The 22,992-nt window shown below is 39.2% G+C and overlaps 1 protein-coding gene across 3 annotated transcripts in view; it reads right to left on the reverse strand.

Annotated features, from left to right (window-relative positions):
• Positions 1–2,396: 2,396 nt before the first annotated feature.
• Positions 2,397–22,992, reverse strand: part of LOC112118281 (ras-related protein Rab-10-like) — a 50,821-nt gene continuing 30,225 nt past the window's right edge. The window contains exons 4-6 of one of the 3 annotated variants that reach the window (XM_026661849.2): positions 22,446–22,535; positions 12,075–12,176; positions 2,397–3,035 (exon numbers count right to left, since the gene is read on the reverse strand). In XM_026661849.2, coding sequence (XP_026517634.1) covers positions 2,958–3,035; positions 12,075–12,176; positions 22,446–22,535 — 270 coding nt within the window. In that variant the 3' untranslated portion in view covers positions 2,397–2,957. Of the gene's footprint in view, positions 3,036–12,074; positions 12,177–14,832; positions 14,987–22,445; positions 22,536–22,992 lie in introns of those variants that run through there. The other 2 variants (XM_026661855.1, XR_003370320.1) reach the window with 2 other exon arrangements.

The following is a 22,992-nucleotide window of genomic DNA, read 5'->3' on the forward strand; positions in this document are numbered from 1 at the left end:
TGGTGCATCATTTCTTTGTACATGGTCCTGAAACAATCATAGTATCTGTGATGATCAGGGGAATCAGTTTAGCTACAACTTTCATAAAATTAACCAGAATTTGTAATTGCTGTATCATTGAATGCTTCAATGTGTAGTGAGGCAACTCTGGGCTGACAGGGTCCCTAACAGATATCACCCATCCTATCAAGAAGAAGCAATAGAACAAAAGAAGTCATTAACCTTAACATCTGGACTCTGGATGAACAATGGATATGCTAAAGAGAGTGTCTGAGCTGGAAAACCTGTTCAGTTAAGTTCATCTGGAAGGGGAGTGGAGAATGGAAAATCCCCAAGCAGGAGAAAAAAGTGACAGAGCAGGACTTTAAAAAGACTAATGAGGCTTGAGACATAAGAAAGGAACAAAGGGGTCCAGTTTTGTAGCAGAGGGGTCTTTTTCCTTCCAAAAGAAGCTGCACTGGCTAGAGGGGGTGGGAAGCGATAGCATAGTGAGTGAGAATGACTGACTCCATGATGCAAGGAGAAGCCATGTACAGGAAGGATGATCCTGGACATCCCAGAGAACTCTCTCCAAATCCCAAAGAATGTTCAACTGTGGTGAGGAAACTGTGGTAGAAAAACGCATACATCTGTTTTATTGTTTTGTCCCGACAAACTACTTTTCTCTTGTGCTATCTAAAGTAAAGAGCTATTGTGTTAGAAACCTTTCCAAAGTCTATGCGTTATGTGCTTCAATTATCATGTGCCTGGAGAGGTAAACTGTAAACCAAAGTATTCACAGGTTGGAGCTCTGGGAACAAATGTGCTTAAGCTACGGGGGTGTCTTGGGGGGAACAGCACTAGTCCTGAGCACCTAGGACAGCTGGACCTCAAAGTCCCTTTTCTAACAGAGAGGCCAAAGAAACCATGTTGCATCCTTCTCAGGCCAAGCGAAGCATAAAAAACACAAGGGTCCATAATGGTGGGACCCAAATAGAGCAGCCTAGTGAGTGTCCAGCAGGGGGAGCTTTACCAGAGCTGCAACAGTACTTACCTAAGAGGAGGGACTGCGTCTTATCACCAGCAGGTGAAAAAAATAACCCTGAAGGAGCAGGAAGAATTCACACCCCTTCCATACCATAGTGTTGCGCTGGTCAGTATCCCAGGTGGAGGAGACTGCACTATCTAAAAGGGATGATGCACTGGGGAGATTCCCAGTGTGTACTGAGGAACTAAAGAAAGAATTGTGTCTCCCTAATGTGGACAGTGACTGTCACCCTCTTTTAACAGAGGATAAAATGATCTGGAGTAACCAGTAAAAGAAAGTACCCATGTTCTAAATCTGGATTAAGATATAGAAATGTTACCTGTGTTTTATATGGACTAAATTTGGCCCTCAGTTACACCTGTGCAGATCCACTGGTCATTGGTGTAACCAGAGCAGAATTTGGCCCCATTTCTTTGTTTACAGTTTCTTGTCCAAATTCTGTTCTCTCTTAGACCAGTAAATCAACTGAATTACTCTGGATTTTTACTGCTGTAACTGACAGCAGAATTTGACAAAATATTCATTCATTCATAAAGACATGGTAGAACCAATTCAATTAATAATCAACTGGAGATACATAACTCCCATGCCAAAAATCATTATAATTAACCAAATCAGAATATATCAATTTCACTCCCTCAGCTTAATATTCTTTATTTGATTTGTGTGTGTGTGAAGTGGTTGTTCTTAATTAAAATAAACACACAGGATCTGATTCTGTTCTTACTTATTATACTTGTATACATCAGGAGTTACTCCACTGAAGTCGGTGCTATAATACCAGTACAAAAATGGGTTCTAATTAGAGCAGGAATCAGATTTTCAATGTATTTATACTGGGAGAAAGTGATAGTGTATAGATTAAAAGGCCACAAAAATTGAATAGGCTTTTATTAATACTTAGATCACCTAGTATAAAGGAACAAATTGCTAAGAACATTAGAAAACTTAAACATACTGAAAATATGCTATTACAATTATTTTACAAAACTATAAAACTTCTTAGCAGCTATCTATTGACCACTGGAAACATTCCATTGTTCTGATGTACAAATTAAGAGGATGCATACATCCATGTGTAACACGATGAAGTCTTTTCCTTAGTATCAAGAGTCCAGTAAATAATGATAATTGATTTGGTGTTCTACACACGGTGTGTAACATTAAATTAGTGTAAAGACATGTATTTATGAACTTCTGCTTTTTTCTTCATTCTAAAGTCTGTCTGTATAATGTATGTACATTAGATACGTTTTTCTTTTCTCTTTTGGTCCTGTTACACCTCGTTTTGCACTGGTATTACAAAACAATATAAACTCTTTACACTGGGGGGGGGGGGGAACCCCAAAAAACCAATCCCCCCCCCCCCCCCAAAAAAAGAACACAACATACTTTTCTGGATAGTTTTGGGAAGTGACCACCCAAGGACCCAGCAGAATCTCAGTTATGGTCTCTAATTTAATTGATAATGTCTCTAATTTAAACTTAATTCAGACTGTATTGGAAACTTTGGGAATATTTTAAATTGGTCATTTAGATCAGAGGGTTGTATGTGTGAGGGGCCCTTGTTGTAGGGTTCACTATGTGAAGAGACAAAGAAAAAAAATTAAGGCAGTTATTAACTTCAACAAGAGAAGGATTGTACATTTAGGTCCCATTCCTGCAAACACTGGCATATATGAATAGTCCCACTGTGCTGGTCATAGAGGTCCTAAATGCAAATAATTGATTTAACTTCACTTTAAAAACTAGGAAATAGAACATTCATGTATATATAGTACTGTAGCATTGTAAATGTCAATACTTACAGCAGCAAGATTTCTATAACTTAAAGAAATTGCCTAAATAATCAAATTCATTTTAACAGCTTTGTGTATTCCTATGAAATAGTTAACATTTCCTGAAGTAAGACAGAAGTGCAGGTGGCATTTCATAACTGGCAGCAAGTTCTCTTTTTCTTACTTTCATTTAGATCCACCACATCTAAGTCACACAATATGCAGGAATTCTGCAAAACAAATTAAAATGAACATGGCATTAAGACGAATGCAGCTGCACTATATTAACATAGATGCTTGAATATTCTTCTCCATGAGTGGACTCATAAGGCAGCCCATCATATATTTTAGCTTTATAAAACATTTTAGTGTGTCACTGAATATATTTCTAGCTCTGAAGAGTCAAATGAAAGGCTGGACATTTTAGGGAGTTTTCTAATAAATTGGATGAGTCTAGTGCCCATGGAAGTGACAGGCTGATAGGACATGCTCATACTATACTTGGCTCTAGCCCCTTTTCTGAGTCCTGAAAGATCCTAGGGGTGGGCATGTATGGTCTTCTGAGAAGACATCACAAGTCATGAGCTGATGCTGTAAATCTCTACTCACTGGAGTGGTACATACTTATGTAGGTAGTGCTACTGACTACTTGCATAAGTAGCGCTTTCCCTCATGAGCAATTTAGCTCTAGTGTCATCTACGACTTTAAATAAGCATCAGATTTTGCTATGACAAATGGTATGGTAGTTTTGTGATGTGCACAAATATCTGTACTCATTTTCACATTTAATCTAAAGTAGAAATGGATTTTATGCTCTAAAACCCCAATCTTCAGAGATCCTGTACAGTCTCTGAATTGACCTATTTTTTCCTAATTTACTGTACAGTAATAAGAAGTATTATAAACTCCCTCAGCTCTGAGAAATTGGATGTGTTTCATCTCATCCCTCTCATTGGTGGAAAGTCAGCTCAAAGGAAGGGTTCCAGCAGCACAAGGCACACACAACTCCTGCTGGGATGGAGGGGGGCTGTGCAGTTCCAGGCAGGGACGTGTCTGGGGTAGTCAGGGATGTGCCAATTCAGTGCATCCTCAGCTGCTAAGGAATCCAAACGATAACTTAAACTAGCAGAACCCCACAAGAGACAAGTAGTGTGAAACATGCCCGCCCTTCCTCAACGATAACTCTCTTGGAGAAACAAGGGCCTTTCTGGAGCCAGGGATAACAATTGCTCCTTTCTGTTCCAGCTGTGGTGACCTGAGCCCAGGATATCAAAGCTCCAAAACTCATATTTCAGTAAATGAAATGGACTTGTTTAGGGCCTGCTTTGCAGATGTGCTGAGCACCAACAAATCCAGTTGAAGTCAATGGGAGTTGCAGGTGTTCAGCATCCTTAAAAACAAAACAAAACAATCAGACCCTTTATTGTTATGAAGGAAGTTAACTTATCTTGGCATATACATTGTAGTTCAGTAGTTTTGCTAGCCAATTTTTTTTTAATCCAAGCAACTCCCAGCATTTAATTAACTCAGTCTTAATAGAAGTAAAACCATCAAAATAGCATTCTATAATAGTAAAACATTTATTTACTGATGTTAAGAGAAGATAATAATCCCAGCACAAGGTTTTGGCCTAAGGCCCTTCCTGTAAGTGATGAGATATATTGAATTGGGCAATTAATACTGACAAGAAAAACAATCAAAACCAGTTATGCAGTGTACTTGTAGCAAATATCTTAAGTCTCTGAGAGGTGGGACACTGAACCCCAGAATGAGGGGATAAAAACATTTTGTTATGCAGATAAAGAAAAAATGTTTCCAATTTCTCTTACTATTCTTTCCTTTTCTGCTTGGCTTGTTTACCAAGAAAGCAATGATACACAGAGACATGTATGCAGTCAAGAGGAGTCACCCACTTTCTCTCTGAATCCAGCAGCCAGTGGCTCTCAACTTTTCCAGACTACTGTTCCCCTTTCAGGAATCTGATGTGTCTTGTGTATCCCAAGTTTCACCTCACTTAAAAACTACTTGCTTACAAAATCAGACATAAAAATAAAGAAGTGTCACAGCACACTACTCCTGAAAAAGTGCTTGCTTTCTCATTTTTACTATATAATTATAAAATAAATCAATTGGAATATAAATATTGTATTAAATTTCAGTGTATAGTATATAGAACAGTATAAACAAGTAATTGTCCGTATGAAATTTTAGTTTGTACTGACTTTGCTAGTGCTTTTTATGTAGCCTGCTGTAAAACTAGACAAATATCTAGATGAGTTGATGTACCCCCCCTAGAAAACCTCTACGTACCCCTAGTTGAGAACCACTGCCAGCAGCAATACTTACATGTTTCTCACTACAGAGGCCAGCTGTTGAAAGGGATATCTCTTTACCTCTTTGAGGGAATAAGCGTCATGGAACTCAAAGCATGGACCTGGGCCAGAAAATGACTGAAAAATGTCCTGCAAACTGCAGAACAATTGATAGGCATGACTGGGAGACTATACAGAGTATGAACTTAGATTTCAAAGGGCATAAGAAATTAAATGTTGGATATTTGCCTTATGGTTTGGGGTTTTTTAAAGTTTCAGCTAAAATGGTTCAGCAGGGTGGGACAGGAGTTGGAATTAGCAGGATCTGAATATGGCAGCAGGGGAATGGGTTAGGAGTAGAAGTGGACAGGGAAAGGCTGGGGGAACAAGTGTTTATAACTACTAGAAAACACTCCCCTACAGAACCTGGAACTGAATCCATTATTTCTGAGTCTCAACATTCTATTCACAGTAAACAGATGTAAAACCCACAAGCAAAGTGTGTCTTCATCTTTTTCTGGGGCAGGTCCTCATAGAAGATAACAGCCTTCTACTGCTACCAGTTACTCAGTTAACTCAAGGGATAGCTGGTAGGACTGTGCCGTATGTAAGCATCCCAACCCTGCTGAAGACCAATACGCAGGGTCAATATGGATCCACATGATGGAAATTTTGTTTTTTCAATTTTTAAGTTTTTTAAAAAACATAGGAAATTACATAAAAACCCCAACATTAAAAGAATGTTAAGACTGCAAAGTCAAGCACACAATAATTAGGAAATACCAGAATGAAGGTTGTCTTTGCAACCTTTATTCAGCTCCCTTGTATGTATGCATTATGATGGTCTTTAGCTACATGATCACCAGGGATCCTAGTTTTCCATGATAAAAAGCCCAAAATGCTCTGATAACCCCCCCCCATAAAAATCCGTGTTTTTCCATGTTTAAAATGAAACACTGAATTTTAGTTTCCCTAGCCACTATATAGGTATTAGTTGAACACAATGTTTTATTGATATATCTACAATATTTAAGCAAGTTTGAAGCCCACCAGTGCCATCAATCATTATAATCAAATATAATCAATAGGACTGCAATTTGTATTTCTTACATATGCCAAATACTTTTATGTTGAGTGGTGGAGTTCGGCTGTCAGCCCTGGTTCAGTTAATGTGGAGACCCAGATAATGGGGGCTCAGATAAACAGGGTTCTACTGTTGTTGGGGTTTTTTTCCCCCCCCACAAAATGAAAAAATTAAGGATTCGCTGTAAAAACGAAAATTCCGCATTTTTCCATGGCCAACAGATTTCTAGGATCACATACTATTTTTTCCACAAGACCTTCGGCCACATTCAGTGTACAGGGCAGCGCTCGCTGAATGAGCACCAGTTGACTTTTCTTTTTATATTCAATCATGTAATGTGTGGACCCATGAATTGGATACTTCATACCATTCAAATCCTGTACTGGTTGCAGAATTATTAATTTCTTCATGGGCTTTTCTAGATGCTGTCATTGTAGTATCTGAGCTCTTTACAAACATAAATTCATTAATGCTCACAATACCACTCTGAGGAGATATTATTATCCCCATTTGACACATGGGGAACTGATGTACAATGATTAAAGCAAAAATGATCAAATTATCAACTGTCTGAAAACTTGAGAAGCCCAGGATCTGATTTTTCAGAGTACATGGCATTTAATAGCACTTTACGTATGTTCACAGCAGAGCCCCCAATGACCACATTTGCAGTTGTGAGGACACACTGCATATCTACAATCAGACCCCAGGTGGCTCAAGCTGTGTACCCAGAGGAACGCAGTGAGGAACACAAGATGCTCACCTGTGAAAAATGTTATGTGACTTGCCCAGCACCACATAGGAACTCTGTGACACAGCCAGAGATAGAATCCAGTTCTCCAGAATGGCATGCAACTGCCTTAACAACAAGACTCTCCTTTCTCTTCAGTTCCCTTTCCTCATTCACCACACACCATTCTTCTGCAACAAATGAGGCATGGGCCGTACAGACAACAGCCCCATTCACTATGCAACCCTGATTCACTCCCAGAGTACAGTCTGTCCTGTCCACAGAATGAGGAAATACTATATGCTCATGTAACTAAAAACTGTATCATAATGCATTGTTTTAATATATCTTTGGGCATTTAATTAAATATAGTACAGATTAAATTAATTGAATACATAATCTTTCAGGTTTCATTATCTAAAACATCCCTAATCAATATAAAAGAAACCATTATGAAATGGTTATAATATGTTCATATAGTGGTATCTCTTCATCCAAATGGTATCCAATCATTAGGCTTTATATGTTACTCTCACCTTCAGTAGAGGAAAACCCTGGATGGAAACATTGTGCTCGGTTTTGATAGTTCTTTTGCTCAGTAAATACATGTTTATTAAATACAGAAACTTGTTTTGATGATTAATTGTATTTTTGGGGAGTGAAGAACATTGTTTTTTATGGTTTTGTTGTATTCTACAGAGAATGGCAATTGCTCCTGGTATTTATTTTGCTGATTTGGGGGGAAGGGGAGTTTAAGCATAGTTTCTTTCCTCCTCCGTCCCAGTTAATATGATGTCATAACCAAGAATCCACAAAGACCAGACTTAAGTACAGAGACTATAATATTCTTGTCAAAAGCTATTAGGGAAGACGACTGATCTTCAGCCATTAAACTGAGCAACATATGACAGTATGCATAAATCTAAATGCTAACTGTATTTTTTTCTGTTTTTGTTTAAAGTGTGACTCATGATTGCAGGATGGGTCATTTGGTAACCATGAGCAATGTTATTAAACAGCTGTCATCTCCTAATGAGCAGGTTTAGGCAAATCTGAATCCAGACTCTTAAGAATTCTGAATAAATAAAATACTGTTATTTGTAAACATCCTCTGCAAACTTTCAGAATAACTGATAAGCGCAAATACAAATGTCAGAAACATTAATTCACACTAAAGATTTTTTTCAATAATATAAAGTCATTTAATAATAGCTGTTTGAATTGGACAAAAAACATGTATTAGTTATTCTCAAAATTATGGCCTGCCTCTGTTACTCAGGTGAGTAGTTGTAATGAGTTCAGGTGATCAGTTAACTTTAATGAGACAATTCATGTGAGAGCTGCAAGATTGAGTCCTTACTGTAAAATGATTTTCGCAACTTGCACACAATTTAAAAGTCTATATAATGTTGTTTTAACTATCTGATAACATTGAGCACAAAAAATATGCCTCAAGCAGGAAAGATGTAGCAGACTCTGACATAGGGTAACTTGCTGCCATGGTTTAAAGTATGAGGCCCACTCTTTTATATTAGCAAGTGTAGTGAGAATAATTTTGAAAAACAAATGTATAATGTGTTTTAACACATTTCAATGTTTCCTCCAACCTGAGAGTCCTTCAAACCACAAACTGCTCTAATTTTACAGAGTTCCAGGAAGCCCTGAATCTGTGCACAAATTATAGGTCCCCAGCATTCCGGTTGCAGGAAGAGAGTATATAGTTAGTTAATAACTATATATGCCAGCAGATGGAGCTCAAGAATATTTAGCAAAAATCCTGGGTTTTGTAGGACCAATAAAAGTTGTTGCTGTGAACCTGCAAATATATTTCTCTCTGCAGCTTTTTACATGAGCTCTTAACATAACTCACCTGCTTCCTGGCAACCTGGCCCTAATGGCTTCCCCAGGGAACTCCTTAAAGGAGATTTCCTCTGTGGGATTGGTGTGAGATAATATGCTTTCCCTGGCCTATCTATATCCAGCAGGGCTGCATCTAGTCTTCACCCCCTTCTCCTGGGTGGATCCTGGGATAGGAGGATCAATGCCATAGAGGCAAACTGGCCAAAGGGAAGGGAACGCAGAGACCTGTGCCTCGAGGAACGATTTTGGACCAGAACATTGTGTGGGGCTTTACCTTATTTTATGATGGGTAAATAAATGTTTTATTTATTGTAAAACAGATGTACCGCTGTCCCTGCTGCGTGGATTATAGCACGGCATCATTTTACACAGTTGCTGGTCACATTGCTGACTACATTCATTTCTCCAACATAGAGTTAGGGAGGTTAAAATTCAAGCAGTAGATCCAGGTTTCACTGTTTTGTGAACAAGCAAATTATTTTGTTGTACCTGAAAATTTTGGTGAAACCAGAAGGAAGTTATTGTAAACTCTGCCTTACCAGTCCAATGGGAAAACTAAATAAAACTGAGGTGAGGAAGAACCTTATTTGAATCAACAAAACAAATTTTCAAATATTCACCTCAGTTTCCCTACCCTTTTCCATGCTGGATTTGTGCTTCTTTTAAAGCTAATGATTAGTTTAGCTAATGTATGTGTTTGTTTTGCAGCACAGACAAGAGTCCTGGATTAATCTGACTGAGACTATCAAAATCATTTCACTTATAACCAAAGATGCATTTGAATAAAGGTTTCTAGAATTAAAAAACTGTTCCCCTTAATCCTCAATATGATTAGTATTGATACATAAATTTGCTAGTGAGTCTTCACAACTGTTATTGCTTACCTGTAATTTGAACTTCAGATGTCTCAGCAACAGCAAACATGTCATTACATTAAAACAACAATATCCTTTTGTGTTTCAAGTACATGCAGTAAATTCCTTGGTTACAAAAGAAATTAAAGTAAACCTATTTGAGACACTCTGCCAAATCTTAAGAGGCCTACTGTTAGTGCTTCTGATGTGAATGATTTTTTTGACAGTAATAAGGTTATTGAGCGCATTTTCATAATAATGGACATCAGTCCACCTAAATATTTTTTTCTGAGAAATAACCAAGCTTAGTACTGTTGTATGATAGTATTGGTCCTTGATTCAGAAGCAGTCTGACTCTGAGCTGATTAGTTTCACCACTATTGTGATAATTAGGTCTATGATTTTACCCTACTTGTGAGCGCAACTGTAAAAAGTGAATGAAAGTTCATGGAATGTCATAATAATCTACAACAACAAATGCTGACTGAAAAAGGTGCAAAAGTAAGACAGAAAGACTGAGGTAGTACAAACAAAAAGTCCTACTGGTAATTCAAGGACTGTATTAAGATTGTGACTGGTAAACAGAAGGAGAATGGAAATAAATGAACTAAAATTGGTGTTTCAGAAATTAGACCTAATTGGTAGACAAAATAATGAACAGATGGGCTATTCCATCTATCACTCACTTTCGGGAGCCTTAAAAAAAAAAAAAGAGACTTTGGGAGGAACTCTGGCTACTGCAGCAAACTTCACCATCGTGGCTGCCACCCCCGCCATCTCCTGGGACCCCAGGCCTTTGTCATCCTGATCCCAAGAAATGTTCTGTCCAGACTGGGCCAGAGAAAGGGACACAGATGATTTTTCCATCTCTACTCGCTGCAGCTGAATCCCACGCACCACCTGGGATGTGAGCTTTTCTCTCTTTCTTCTCCCACCCCCACAACATGTGTCCCTTTCCTTCCCCACCTGATTTCTTTTCTTTCCAAGTTCTCTCCTTTTGCCTTCTGTTTAATAAGAGTCTGGCTTAGCCAGCCAAAACTGCATATTCTGGTACACTATGTATTTCCAGCAGTAAGGTTGCAAGTATCCAGAGACAGAACTGCCATTTTTTTATCTTTGCTGTTCTTTTCTCTCTCCTTTTGTGTGTTTGTCTTGTTTTGTCTTCTAGAAATGAGACTTTAAAAGCAGCAGCAGCAACAGTTCCAGCCCATCTCTACTAACTTCTCTTTTCCCCAAAGGATAATTATTACCATCTTTAATATCACCCAAGAGACTGTCCAACAATTCTTTCCAGCTAAAGGGAAAGGGAACAAGGGATGTTGTTAAAATGAAAGCCTTATTTACTACTTTACATTTCAAATACTTTAAATGTTTTTCCCTCTTTTCTGTATTTTTAATAAACGGTTGAAAGGATTTTTAATGCTGTTTACACCATGGTACTAAGCAGGCTGAGGTCTCTGTATATCAATCCTCAAACCTTTTTGAAACTGAGTAATGTTGGACATTGACTGGGTTATGTTAACACCTTTGAATCTTTAGGCCCATATAGTCCACCTGAATTAATAGACCACCACCCTGTATGGCCATTTAATCAAAACACTGGAATTTTCAACTTTGTCAGAAATTTTGTTCATTTATCTTCATTATGACTTCAAGACTATTCTGAACTGAAGGCTAGTTTTGTATAAGTAATGTTGGTGATGAATGACAATAATAATACATTTAAGAAGAATATCCATTAATATCTAAAGCAATATTCTGCTATCTAAAAATAAACCCCTTGATGGAAAATATTGTTTTAGCTAATTAATAATTCAGTGTTTTGTAATTATTGCTCTAGACACTCAGACTCCATCATGCAGTAGTAAGTACCTTTACACTGCCACACCCTTCAGGCTGAGACTGATTCTGACAGCAGCAATCCATTGCTAATTAACTCAGAAATCCTTTAAGTCCTAGCAATTTCAAAAGAGGAGTTCATTTTCCTCTTTACTTAGCAATACCAATGTAAATAATTTGCACATGTGTGTTATAAATTGTGGATCAGACATTTGCTAATTGAAAATAAAGTGCTTACTCCTTCCACAGCTTCTATACCCCCTAGCCCAAGTCACAGAGTGGCAGTGGAACCACTCTGTGGCTGCTGTACCTTCCCCTGTGGAGAAGTGCCTGTGGCTGGTGAATCCGCAAAGCTGCACATCCACCAGCCCCACCTCTTCCCCAAGCCCAAAACTTTTGTGTGCTAGAGTACAAGGCACATCCACAGAGCACAGCTCCATGGTACACAGGTGGCCTATATTCCCCTGTAGAGAGGCTCACCAAACTGGTTCTGCTGTGTTAAACGTCTTCCGCAGCACTTACTCTGTCCACAGGATTTGTCCCAAACAAGTTTTATTGCATTGCCTCCTCCCCCCAAAAAGGAACCTACCTTGTCCAATATTTCCTTGACCAATACTGAAAAGGCATCTTCAATATTTATGTTATTTGTAGCACTGGTTTCAAAAAAAGGTATACCATATTCCCATGCAAGCTGAAAAACAAATAAAGGCAAGAGAATGACATATATCCATATGTACAATACTATTATAAAAACAAAATATTTGATAAAGCAACTTTTCAATACGGGTAAACTTAGACTAATAATAAATGATAAATTAATGGAGATATCCTATCTCCTAGAACTGGAAGGAGCCTTGAAAGGTCATCGAGTCCAGCCCACTGCCTTCACTAGCAGGACCAAGTACTGTTTTTGCCCCTGTTTTTGACTGAATTAATAATAAATAATAAAGCATATATTCATAAATTTAGTGAATGCGATTTCATAGAATAATTTCATATGCATCCTCAAGTTACTAATTTCAGGAACTCTTAAAACATTCTCATACATTTTGCACGTGCAGTGATGCTTTTTCTGACATGTGTCTTCATACATAAATTAAAAGATAAAAGGGTAATGGGCCTCTTCTAATTGTTCATTGAATGGAGAATGGATCGTATACAACAAGTGTATTTGAATTAAACTTTTTAAAATATAGAGATGGAAGATTTGGACTGCAAAATGTATAGTTTCAAATCTGGCAAAAATCTATAGATATGAAAATGAGGATGCAAAAATGAACCCAGTTCTAGATTATAGAAATAAATGATCAAATATAAACACAGACACTACAGTCTAAATGGTAATACAATACAGAAAAGGATAACATTGAGGTTAATGGATAATATGTTTATGTCTTGTGGAATTTTTTTAAAATTATTTTTGTCTGTATTTGCAGCATAGGGATATGTGGCCTGATCTAAATCCCACCAGATCAGACCCACGGAGCATAAATTGAACAGAGCTGGATTATATGAAGCACCTGAACTTCGTATATCCCTAATTTTGGGGATCCAGTTAGTGTATTGCATAATCTCAGTTTTCTCCCATTTTTAAGATTAATTTTGTAATTAATTTTCATAAAATAAAATCAATAAAAATACAAAAAGGTAAATGACTTACAGCTTTTATGTTAACAAATATAGCACATTTCACAGGCTATTCAATACAATTTTACAATTATGCAACTTTACAACTTGTCAAAGCTATAAGACCAGACAATACACAATCAGACAATATTACACAGGCATAACATGTTAGGGTGGAGGTAACAATAATAATAAAAAAAAGATACAAATAGGAAAAAGGGAAGCTGGGTATGGAGGAAGTGGCAGTTATTGAGAGGGAAAAAGTGGAGAGGTCAGGTGGAATGGAAGTCTGGAATTATTTGAGCTATCTCAACATTCTTTATCCAAATGTATCAAGAAATGGGGTCCAAATTTCTTCAAATTCATATAACTGCTCTCTACATCGAAAACCTATTCTTTCTTTTGCTGCTAACTCAGACAGGTCTGAATATCACTGCTCTATTCTGGGCATAACCCTACTCCTCCATTTTTTAAAATTCATGCACTTGGTAATTATTGTGGCCCTCAAGAACCAAAGTCTTTGTGGTGGAGTTAAACCCAGAGCAGTAGGTACATAACCTAGGAAATAATTTTCAGCTCAGGTTTAATTGCTGAGGCCAAGCCCTATTCTCACTCATGTGCATACCTTTTTCCATAGCTGCCTGACTGATGGACAGTCCCATAGAATATGCATCAGGTTTCCTCCTTCTTTATTACAGCGCCAACAAACATTAAAGGACAAGGCCTCCACAACTTGCACAACTTCTGTGACTCCCAAAACATTCTGAATAGAATCTTTTGCTGTATCAGGCATGGCCTGAAATCCAGAGGAGCATTTTTAAGAGTCCATAATATACGCTGCCAGTGGTGGTCTTTTAAGGGCTGTGATATATCCCCTACCCATGCTTTTACAAAGAACTCCAGACCAATGGAGTTCCTTTTCGTTAGTAAAGCATACATAATGGACATGGGACTGGGGAGTTTATGAAGAATTTCTAAGCTCCCCAGTAGCTCTGGGGCCTCTGGCAGTCACAGGGGGTCTGGATCAAATTGGTATGTTAACAATGTTTTACCTGTAAGTACTGCCACTCTGCTAAGATATTGTTGCTTTAGTGTTAGAAAAGAGACAAAGTCCTCATCCTTGACTAATTGGGAAATCTATATGATGCCCTTGCTCAGCCAGTTCTTCCAAATTACCCTTTTTTTAATCCAATTTTCAAGTCTTTGTTGCCCCAGATAGGTGTTTTTGCATGATGGTGAGGCGGAAATTGGTATCTCTTAACTAGGATATCACAGATCCTTTACACAGCCAACGCTATAGGCACCTTATTTTTCTCCATTGAAAAAAAAGAAGAACCAAGCAGACCAGCAGGAGGAGCTGGATGCATCAATACCTATTCATTTTCCACCCATGTCGGCATATGGGTGTTGGCATGCTAGAACCAATTTGATATCTGTGATGTGACAAAAATATAATATTAATTTTGTGGGTCTGGAAGCCCAACACCCCCACTTGGCTTAGGGAGCTGGAGTTTTTCAAGTGATTGTAGCTTTCTTTTTTTTAAAACACAAGCTTTTAGCATTTTCCATCAGGGAGCAACCCTTCAACATATAAACCAGTTACAGAACCATAGTTTTTCTTTAAAATCATCAACTATTTACAGTCCTCTTCTATAACCATGCTCCTAAATTTTAGGATACAAGCGCTAGGGTCCCTGCAGGCTCCCATCCATTCCCATCACCTGCAGCAAAGCCAGTGCCTACTTCAAGTTGCCAGGGCAGCCTCTCCCCAAAGGGAGGTGTAGCTCATAGAAGAAGAAGAGCTGCAGACAGTTGGTCCATGGAGGGCAGAAGAAGAGAGAATCTAACTTCCTTCCACCTCAACAGCAGGAAGTCCTTTAGGGAGAGAAGAAATAAAATGTAATAAAGAGGAAAGGGTTGTAGGTCCTCAAACTAGAAGCAAAAGCCCTACTTGGAGGTAGGAAAAGGATGAAACCATGAAGGGGAGAGGGAGAAAGGAACCATTATGGGGAAGAGTTTCAGAGGGATGAGAAAAAGATGTGAAGAACCATGGTGGGACAACAGAATACAAAAAGACATAAGAAGGGGCATAAAGGGACAGAGAGACATTTTAACATTGGAGAGAGAAAGATGGCGAGTGTCAGAGTGTAGCAGCCCCTGCTGGCCAAGCATGGCGCTACAGGCACTCCCAGCCTCAGTTTCCTAACCCAGAGATGAGTCTCCCCAGCTCTCTGCACACCAGTCAATACTGTGATGTGGCTCAGCCCTCCAGTCAGGTCACAAACAACCTTAAACCCTTCCAGGAAAAAAGTCCCAACAAACAAAAATGTCATTCTGCCCTTCCGGGGCTTCTCCTCAGCCCATCCTATGAGCCCTGTTCCCAGCCTCTGGGCTTTCTGGCTCTGGTATAGAGCACACAGTCCCCAGGCTGGCTCCCTTGGAGTAATATTCTTAGCTCATGCTGGGCTCTATTTCTTGCATCCTTCCTTGCTCTGGTACAGAGCACTTTGTTTCCCTGGAATACCCAGCCTCCTGCAGACCCTGGCTCAGGAACTTCCACAGGAATCTGCCCACTCCCCATGGCTCCACACCCCACATATCTCTCTCAGTCTTCTTATGAGGCCTTGGTGTCTGTTAAACTATTACCTTACCCCCTAGTTCCACCCTCTCAGGCTGGGAAGTAGCTAATTAATTATGCCTAGGGTGAGGCTGGCCCCACTCCTCTTCAAGGGGCCAGTCACCTTGTGGCAGTGAGTAATAGAGAATGGGACAAGTAGGAACGAGATAAGACAAAATAAGAGGAAAGGAGATGCTCCTTTCCATGGAGAGAAAAGGTACAGATAATATGAGACTACATAGCAAACATTTATGTGGAAAAAGTGGTATGGAGATAGATGGAATGAGTTGGAAATGTGAGAAAAGAAAAATAAATGGTTAAAAAAAATAAAAGAAGGAAAAGGCAGCGCAGTTTTTAGGTTACTGAATTTTATTTAACTTATTTATGCTCCTTCGTTTCAGTGTGTTTCTCTGACACATGTCCTCTATCACTGTTAGTGTGGGGAAAAGACAGAATTCACAGCTATTTTGAGGACCCAGGCTTGCTGGTTATGCTGGTTTATACAGTTGGAAATTTGGAGAAGACGACAAAAGGCTGGATCATTTCCTTCCACTGGAGGGAGCCACTGGGGGATTGGAGTGGAATCTCTGCAAGGACAGAGCAGTCAAAGAGTTTATCCCCTCTCTCTTCCATGCAGTAAAGGGAGGTCCATATGCAGACTTCCCTTCTATGCATGGAACTGAGGGACAGGATCCCACTCACAGAGAACAATGAAGTTTACAGTGTACACAAAATCCTGTGAGGCTCAGAGTATGCCTACACCGCAATTAAAAACCTGTGGCTGACCCGTGCCAGCTGACTTGGGCTCCTGGGGCTCAGGCTAAGGGGCTGTTTTACCGTGGTGTAGACGTTCGGGCTCAAATTGGACACTGGGCTCTAGGATCCTGCAAAGTGGGAGGGTCCCAGAGCTTGGGCTGCAGCCTGAGCCTCAACGTCTACACCACAATTAAGCAGCCGCTTAGCCCGAGCCCCCCCAAATCAGCTGGCACGGGCCAGCCACAGGTGTCTAATTGCAGTGTAGACATATCTTTAGTAGCTCCCAGATCTCAAGCTCATTTGGAAGCTTCTCCGTTGGAAAAAAACTTGTCAACTGTTGGCAATTATGTATGCTTTTCCACCAGTTCTAGTTACAACTCAGATTACATTCCTTTTAAAAATAAACAAGCAAAATAAATTATGTTTTGGGGTGCAGGAAGCAAAAATGCTAATCTGCTCTCCCTGCCCCCAAAATTCAAAAGTCAGGCTCGAAAATGCCAGAAAGCATTAGGCAAAATTGCTGTATGTTGTGCTTGGATTGGTGTAAAAAGTTATGGTCAATGTGTTATAAGGATATTGAAGACAATAAAAAAACAACAATTTAGAGCAGTGGTTCTCAACCTTTTCAGACTATTGTACCCCTTTCAAGAGTCTGATTTGTCTTGCGTATCCCAAGTTTCATCTCACTTAAAAATGACTTGCTTACAAAATCAGACATAAAAATACAGAAGTGTCAAAGCACACTATTTCTGAAAAATTGCTTACTTTCTCATTTTTACCATATAATTATAAAATAAATTGATTGGAATGTAAATATTGTACTTACATTTCAGTGTGATACTTGAGCCTGTTTTTCACTTGTGAACCTTGTCATTCAGTGGCTGCTGGCCAGGCACCCAGCTCTGAAGTCAACGCCGCCACCAGCACCCGCACAGAAGTAAGGGTGGCATGGTATAATATTGCCACCTATAGCCTGCGCTGCTGCTGCTGGTGGCGCTGTTGTCTTCAGAGCTGCCGAAGAGTGGCGGCTGCTGGCTGGGGAGTTCATATTGTTTATGGTGTGGGAGGACTATTTTTTTAATCCTGCTCCCGTCCCGCAATACCCACTCGCACTCGCTCCTACATTGTTTGCTGAATTTTTATTCTACTCCTGTTATTATGGCAGTGGGTTCTGCAGGACCTGCAGGATCCCTGTCCCGCTACAGGGCTCTAGAGACTGTTGTAAAACTAGGCAAATATCTAGATGAGCTGTTCTTCCTCCTGGAAACCTCTACATTCCCCTGGTTGAGAACCACTGATTTAGGGGAAAGATTTTATTTACTCTTGAGAAAGAGAGATAATGTTACTAGTTTTGCTTTTTAAATAGGTAAAATTTCTGTCAAAATGAATGACCACAAAAAAAAGAAACTTATTTGTAATATAAACTACTTCATACTGTCAAGATTAAATTGTATGACATAAATGTCATCTTCCAAGTGGCAGAAGTGAGAGAATTACAAAATCAAATGGTTTTATAAGAAATTCTCTCAATGAAACTGGGTTTTTCTACTATAAAATGGGATAATGTGTCCAGAATTTTGAGGTACCTTCAGGAAGAGCCAATATACAGGAGAATCTTGCAGGATCCATAAATCCTCCCTGCAGGATTCTGCAAAGGAACAATTCTTGTGGCTTGCAGTTCTGAGTGTAGTATAAAATAGATGAATCTGAATCACTCATTGGCAGACTTGGTATTCTAAGATTTTCTTTTCATTAATATACACTTTTTAAAATTGGAGTGAGTGGACAGTGTTAGCTATTTCCTTGCTTATGGAACCTTTGACCAACTGACTCATTCAGGATTCTCTAGAGTTCTGAAATCATATTAGAAAAAGAAACATTTAGTATAACTAAAGAGTGCTTCAAAACACCGGAGAAATCTAGGGAGCAGACTGGCTGGTGAAGAGGTAATGATTTGTTAAAAAAAAAAATTTGTTAAAAGAAATATATGGTTGCATGGTTAAGCATTCAGAAGTCAGAAAATACCATATTTAACAGTCTGTGAAACCTTAACACTGCCCCCTTGTGTATATGCATTATAATAGACTCCAGTTACATGATCACTTTGTTTAAAAATGGTATATAAATACACACACAGAACATCTTGTACTACTCTGTGCAGGCTAGACAAACTCCATGAAAATCTTCAAATTCAATGTGTATAATGAATGAGGGAACTGTGCACTTTAAAAGATACAGCTTGCACTACTGTTCACAAGGTGACATTATTATTTATTATATTATTACTTTAGAATTTCATAATCTTAAAAAAATGGTTAAATGCTAACAAAACACCCTGTCTCATATAAGGTGGGGACTCTGCCTGATGGAGTGTCCATATTATGAATGAGATAAAGGCTGCTTACAAACCTTATGCATGCATACAATTTTCAGCAGCAAAAGCCAGTGTATGCTGAGAGTTATAGCCACAATATCAGGATGTACCTCCCTGATCTCCCAGTGGGTTCTGAGAGAGCGTAATTTGCTATGGCTCTTTAAAAGGTACAGCATACTTCTCCCTATGTGCCCTCCCCGCCCCCCCCCCACACACACACACTCAGCTCCACTATTCTCACTCCCTTTCTAGCAAGTTGCACCTAGAGGTTATAAGATAAATGATTACGCAATCTTAACTACATCCAAGGACTTGTGTACTTTGAAGCATAGCCCTTTGGTTTCTGAGGCACACCAGTACATCAATATGGACATTTTGAGGCAGCTCCATTTAAATTAAAAAAAATACATGTTTTGTTTATCTAAGTGTGAAAGCAAATAAAGCAATCAGTACAGTAGCCCCTGTATTATTAATTTTGATATTCAATACATTTTACACAGTTCTCACATTTTCAGTTTTCCACGTGCTTCCAGATTTGTATGTTGTCACATTGCAGAAATGGTTAGGGAGAAGCTGCAGGTATTGGCAGCTGGGGCTTTGGGCATCTAAGAACAAAGCCGGTCAAAAAAATGCTATTTATATTTCATGAAAATTTTCTAAAAAAGAATCAAAATGGTCATGTTTGAAATTTTTCTCAGAATCTGTTCAGTTTTTGATGAAAGAAAACATTGTTGGTTTTTCCTCCCCACTAGAAAAGTAAGATGAAAGTAAAAAATGGAAGAAAAAGATGAGAAAAATAAAATGCCCCCCCATTTTCATTTTTTGAAAACCCCAAATGTTCTGTTTTTTCATTAAAAAAGCCCCAGAAATTCAACAAAACAAAAATTTTCCAAGAAAATTCTCACTTTGGTCAAAAGGCCATATTTTTGTGGATCAGCTCTACCTAAGAAGGCATGGAAGGTGATCTGGTAATGTGGGATAAGTACTTTACCTGGATATGTCTGAGAAAATGTTCAGCAGCAAAAGGGTTAACAATGCTGAAATTCAAAACTCTCTGGCCATATCCTCAGCTAACATAAATCTGCGTAGGTCCATGGACTTCAGTGGAACGTTGTCATATTACACTACCTGAGGATCTGACACATCATCTTTATAATTACGGTGACCAGATAGCAACTGTGAAAAAAACGGGACGGGGGTGGGGGGTAATAGGCGCCTATACAAGAAAAAGTCCCAAAAAACAGGACTGTCTCTATAAAAACGGGACATCTGGTCACCCTATTTATAATTCATTGTTAAAATTGATTGATATGAATGGAACAGCTAGTACATGTCTTAGGGTTATTGCTGCAGGCTGTCTGCACAGTCAGGAAGACAACATTTCCATTCACATTTTCACAAAGATTAGGACTAGAAATAACTTTAAAAACTGCAGAAAACTTAGATTTGGAAGCAAAATTCAACATGCAGCAAATTCCATGGCCACAGAATAAACATATTGCTGATTATAGCTGGAGTGCTATTTATTTATAAATTAGAACCTTCCTCAGTCCAACTCCCCAAAGTGCAAAGAACAGTGGAACCCAAAATAGAAGATAAAATCACAACAATAAAAAGAGAATTCAGTCCCACTGTGAAGGATGCCAAAGATAAGCTACGGTGAACAAATGGAGGAAGAGAGATGCAACAGCATGAGCCCTCAATGGAAAAGACCCTGCATCTTGCTCTCTCAAGACAGTGGGTCACAAACTTGACTGCTTATGTAAGCAGCGTTGTATACTCAATGAGAGAGAGCAGCATGTTAAGTGGCTGCCTGTGATATATGTAAACAGCAGCAGGGGGTGCCAGAGAGATTCCTTGGTCTATAGCAAGGGCCCTACCAAATTCATGGTCCATTTTGGTCAATTTCATGGTCATGGGATTTTTTAAATTGTAAATTTCATGATTTCAGTTATTTAGATCTGAAATTTCACAGTGTTGTAATTATAGGGGTCCTGACCCAAAAAGGAGTTGTGTTTGGGGGGGGGGTTGCAAGGTTATTTTATGGGGGGTTGCGGTACTGCAACCCTTACTTCTGCGCTGCTGCTGGCGGCGGTGCTGCCCTCAGAGCTGGGCAACTGGAGAGCGGAGGCTGCTGTCCTGGAGCCCAGCTCTGAAGGCAGAGCCACCGCCAGCAGCAGCACAAAAGTAAGAATGACATGACCCTCAGTCAGCACTGCCACTCTCTGGCCGCTCAGCTCTGAAGGCAGCAGCACAGAAATAAGGGTGGCATGGGATGGTATTGCCACTCTTACTTCTGCACTGCTGCTGGCGGGGCACCGCCATCAGAGCTGGGCGCCCAGCCACCAGCCGCCACTCAGCTCTGTAGGCAGCGCAGAAGTAAGGCTGGCAATACCATGCCCCCCCTAAAATAACTTTGCAACCCCCCTGCAACTCCCTTTTAGGTCAGGACCCCCAATTTGAGAAACGCTGGTCTCCCCCATGAAATCTGGATAGTATAGGGTAAAAGCACACAAAAGACCAGATTTCATGGTGGGAGACCAGATTTCACGGTCCGTGATGCATTTTTCATGGCCGTGAATTTGGTAGGGCCCTACCTATAGCAGTGGCTCTCAACCTTTTCAGACTACTGTACCCTTTTCAGCAGTCTGATTTGTCTCGCGTACCCCCAAGTTTCATCTCACTTCAAATCTACTTGCTTACCAAATCAAACAGAAAAATATAGTAAGTGTCACAAGCACACTGTTACTGAAAAAGTTTCCTTACTTTCTCATTTTTACCATATAATTATAAAATAAATCAATTGGAATACAAATATTGTACTTACATTTCAGTGTATAGTATATAGAGCAGTATAAACAAGTCATTGTCTATATGAAATTTTAGTTTGTACTGACTTGGCTAGTGCTTTTTACGTAGCCTGTTGTAAAACTGGGCATATATGTGGATGAGTTGATGTACCCCCTAAAAGACCTCTGCATACCCAAATTTGCAGTCGTTGGGCCTATTTTTCCTCTCATTGATTGATACTAAGTGATATTGTTAAGGAAGTGATATTTTTATTTCATAGACTCAAAGGGGTACAATAGAGTAACGCAACTCCAGACTTTCTGTTGCTTGTGGTCTTGTGAACAAGACAATGAAAATCATGCCTTAAAGACAGCAATGCAAGAGTCATAGATTCTGTTGACGAAGATTACTGATATATCATGTTTTAGAAAAATGCCGTGGAATGAAATAAGTATTGTATTTTAACATCCCACTTAAAAACAATAACCTGAAAATGCAGACTCCAAACTATTTTTAAAGTCTAACTCTGAAATAAAAGAGTTTTCAGGTGTTCTGCTAGAAAGTATACAATAAAAATGTTTTAAAGTTAAACTTTTATAATAATCAGTGTTCTAAAGATAGCAACTAGTAAAGTTATTGGCCATATTCTGCTAATATATTAAAGAAGTATTCTTTTGCAGCAATTCATAACAAAATATTTGGACTCAGGAACATTTTAGTTTTTACGGTCAGAGTTCACATTCAAATGCCAAAATACTCTGCAGGGCTAGGAGAAAACACCAGTGATCAATGCCTACCTTTTCTCCTCTATCCTTTGGAATTACACGTTCTGTCTCCTTATCACACTTGTTACCCAACAATACTATATCCACCTCGTCATCTGCTTTCTAATAACAAAAGAAGAGAAACAATATTAACATGTACCATCATGAAGTTTAAAAAACGAAATACACACCCCTTTTTTCATTCTAACCTTCAGCATTTTATTTCTTTGCAATAAAGTGTTAATCTTTGCCCCGACCTTTTCAAGGATAAATAGAGATGCTCCCTAGACAGCTACAAGGATCCCACTGACAAGGACAGGACATCACAATGTAGAGTAATGCAGAGTGGCAGAATGTGAGCATGTGATGGAGTAGAGTATAATTTGCTGATCCTTTGAAAAGATACAAGGTATATAGCCTCCATCTTCTGATGAATGCTTGATGCTGATGATTTGGGAGGCAGGAAATGCCCCCAACTCAAGTCCCCTTAGAGCAGTGTTTCCCAAACTTGGGACGCCGCTTGTTTAGGGAAAGCCCCCGGCAGGGTGGGCCGGTTTGTTTACCTGCCACGTCCGCAGGT

The sequence above is a fragment of the Terrapene carolina genome, unplaced genomic scaffold (assembly GCF_002925995.2).
Source record: "Terrapene carolina triunguis isolate 2854851 unplaced genomic scaffold, T_m_triunguis-2.0 Scaffold58, whole genome shotgun sequence".
Taxonomy (NCBI): domain Eukaryota; kingdom Metazoa; phylum Chordata; order Testudines; family Emydidae; genus Terrapene; species Terrapene triunguis.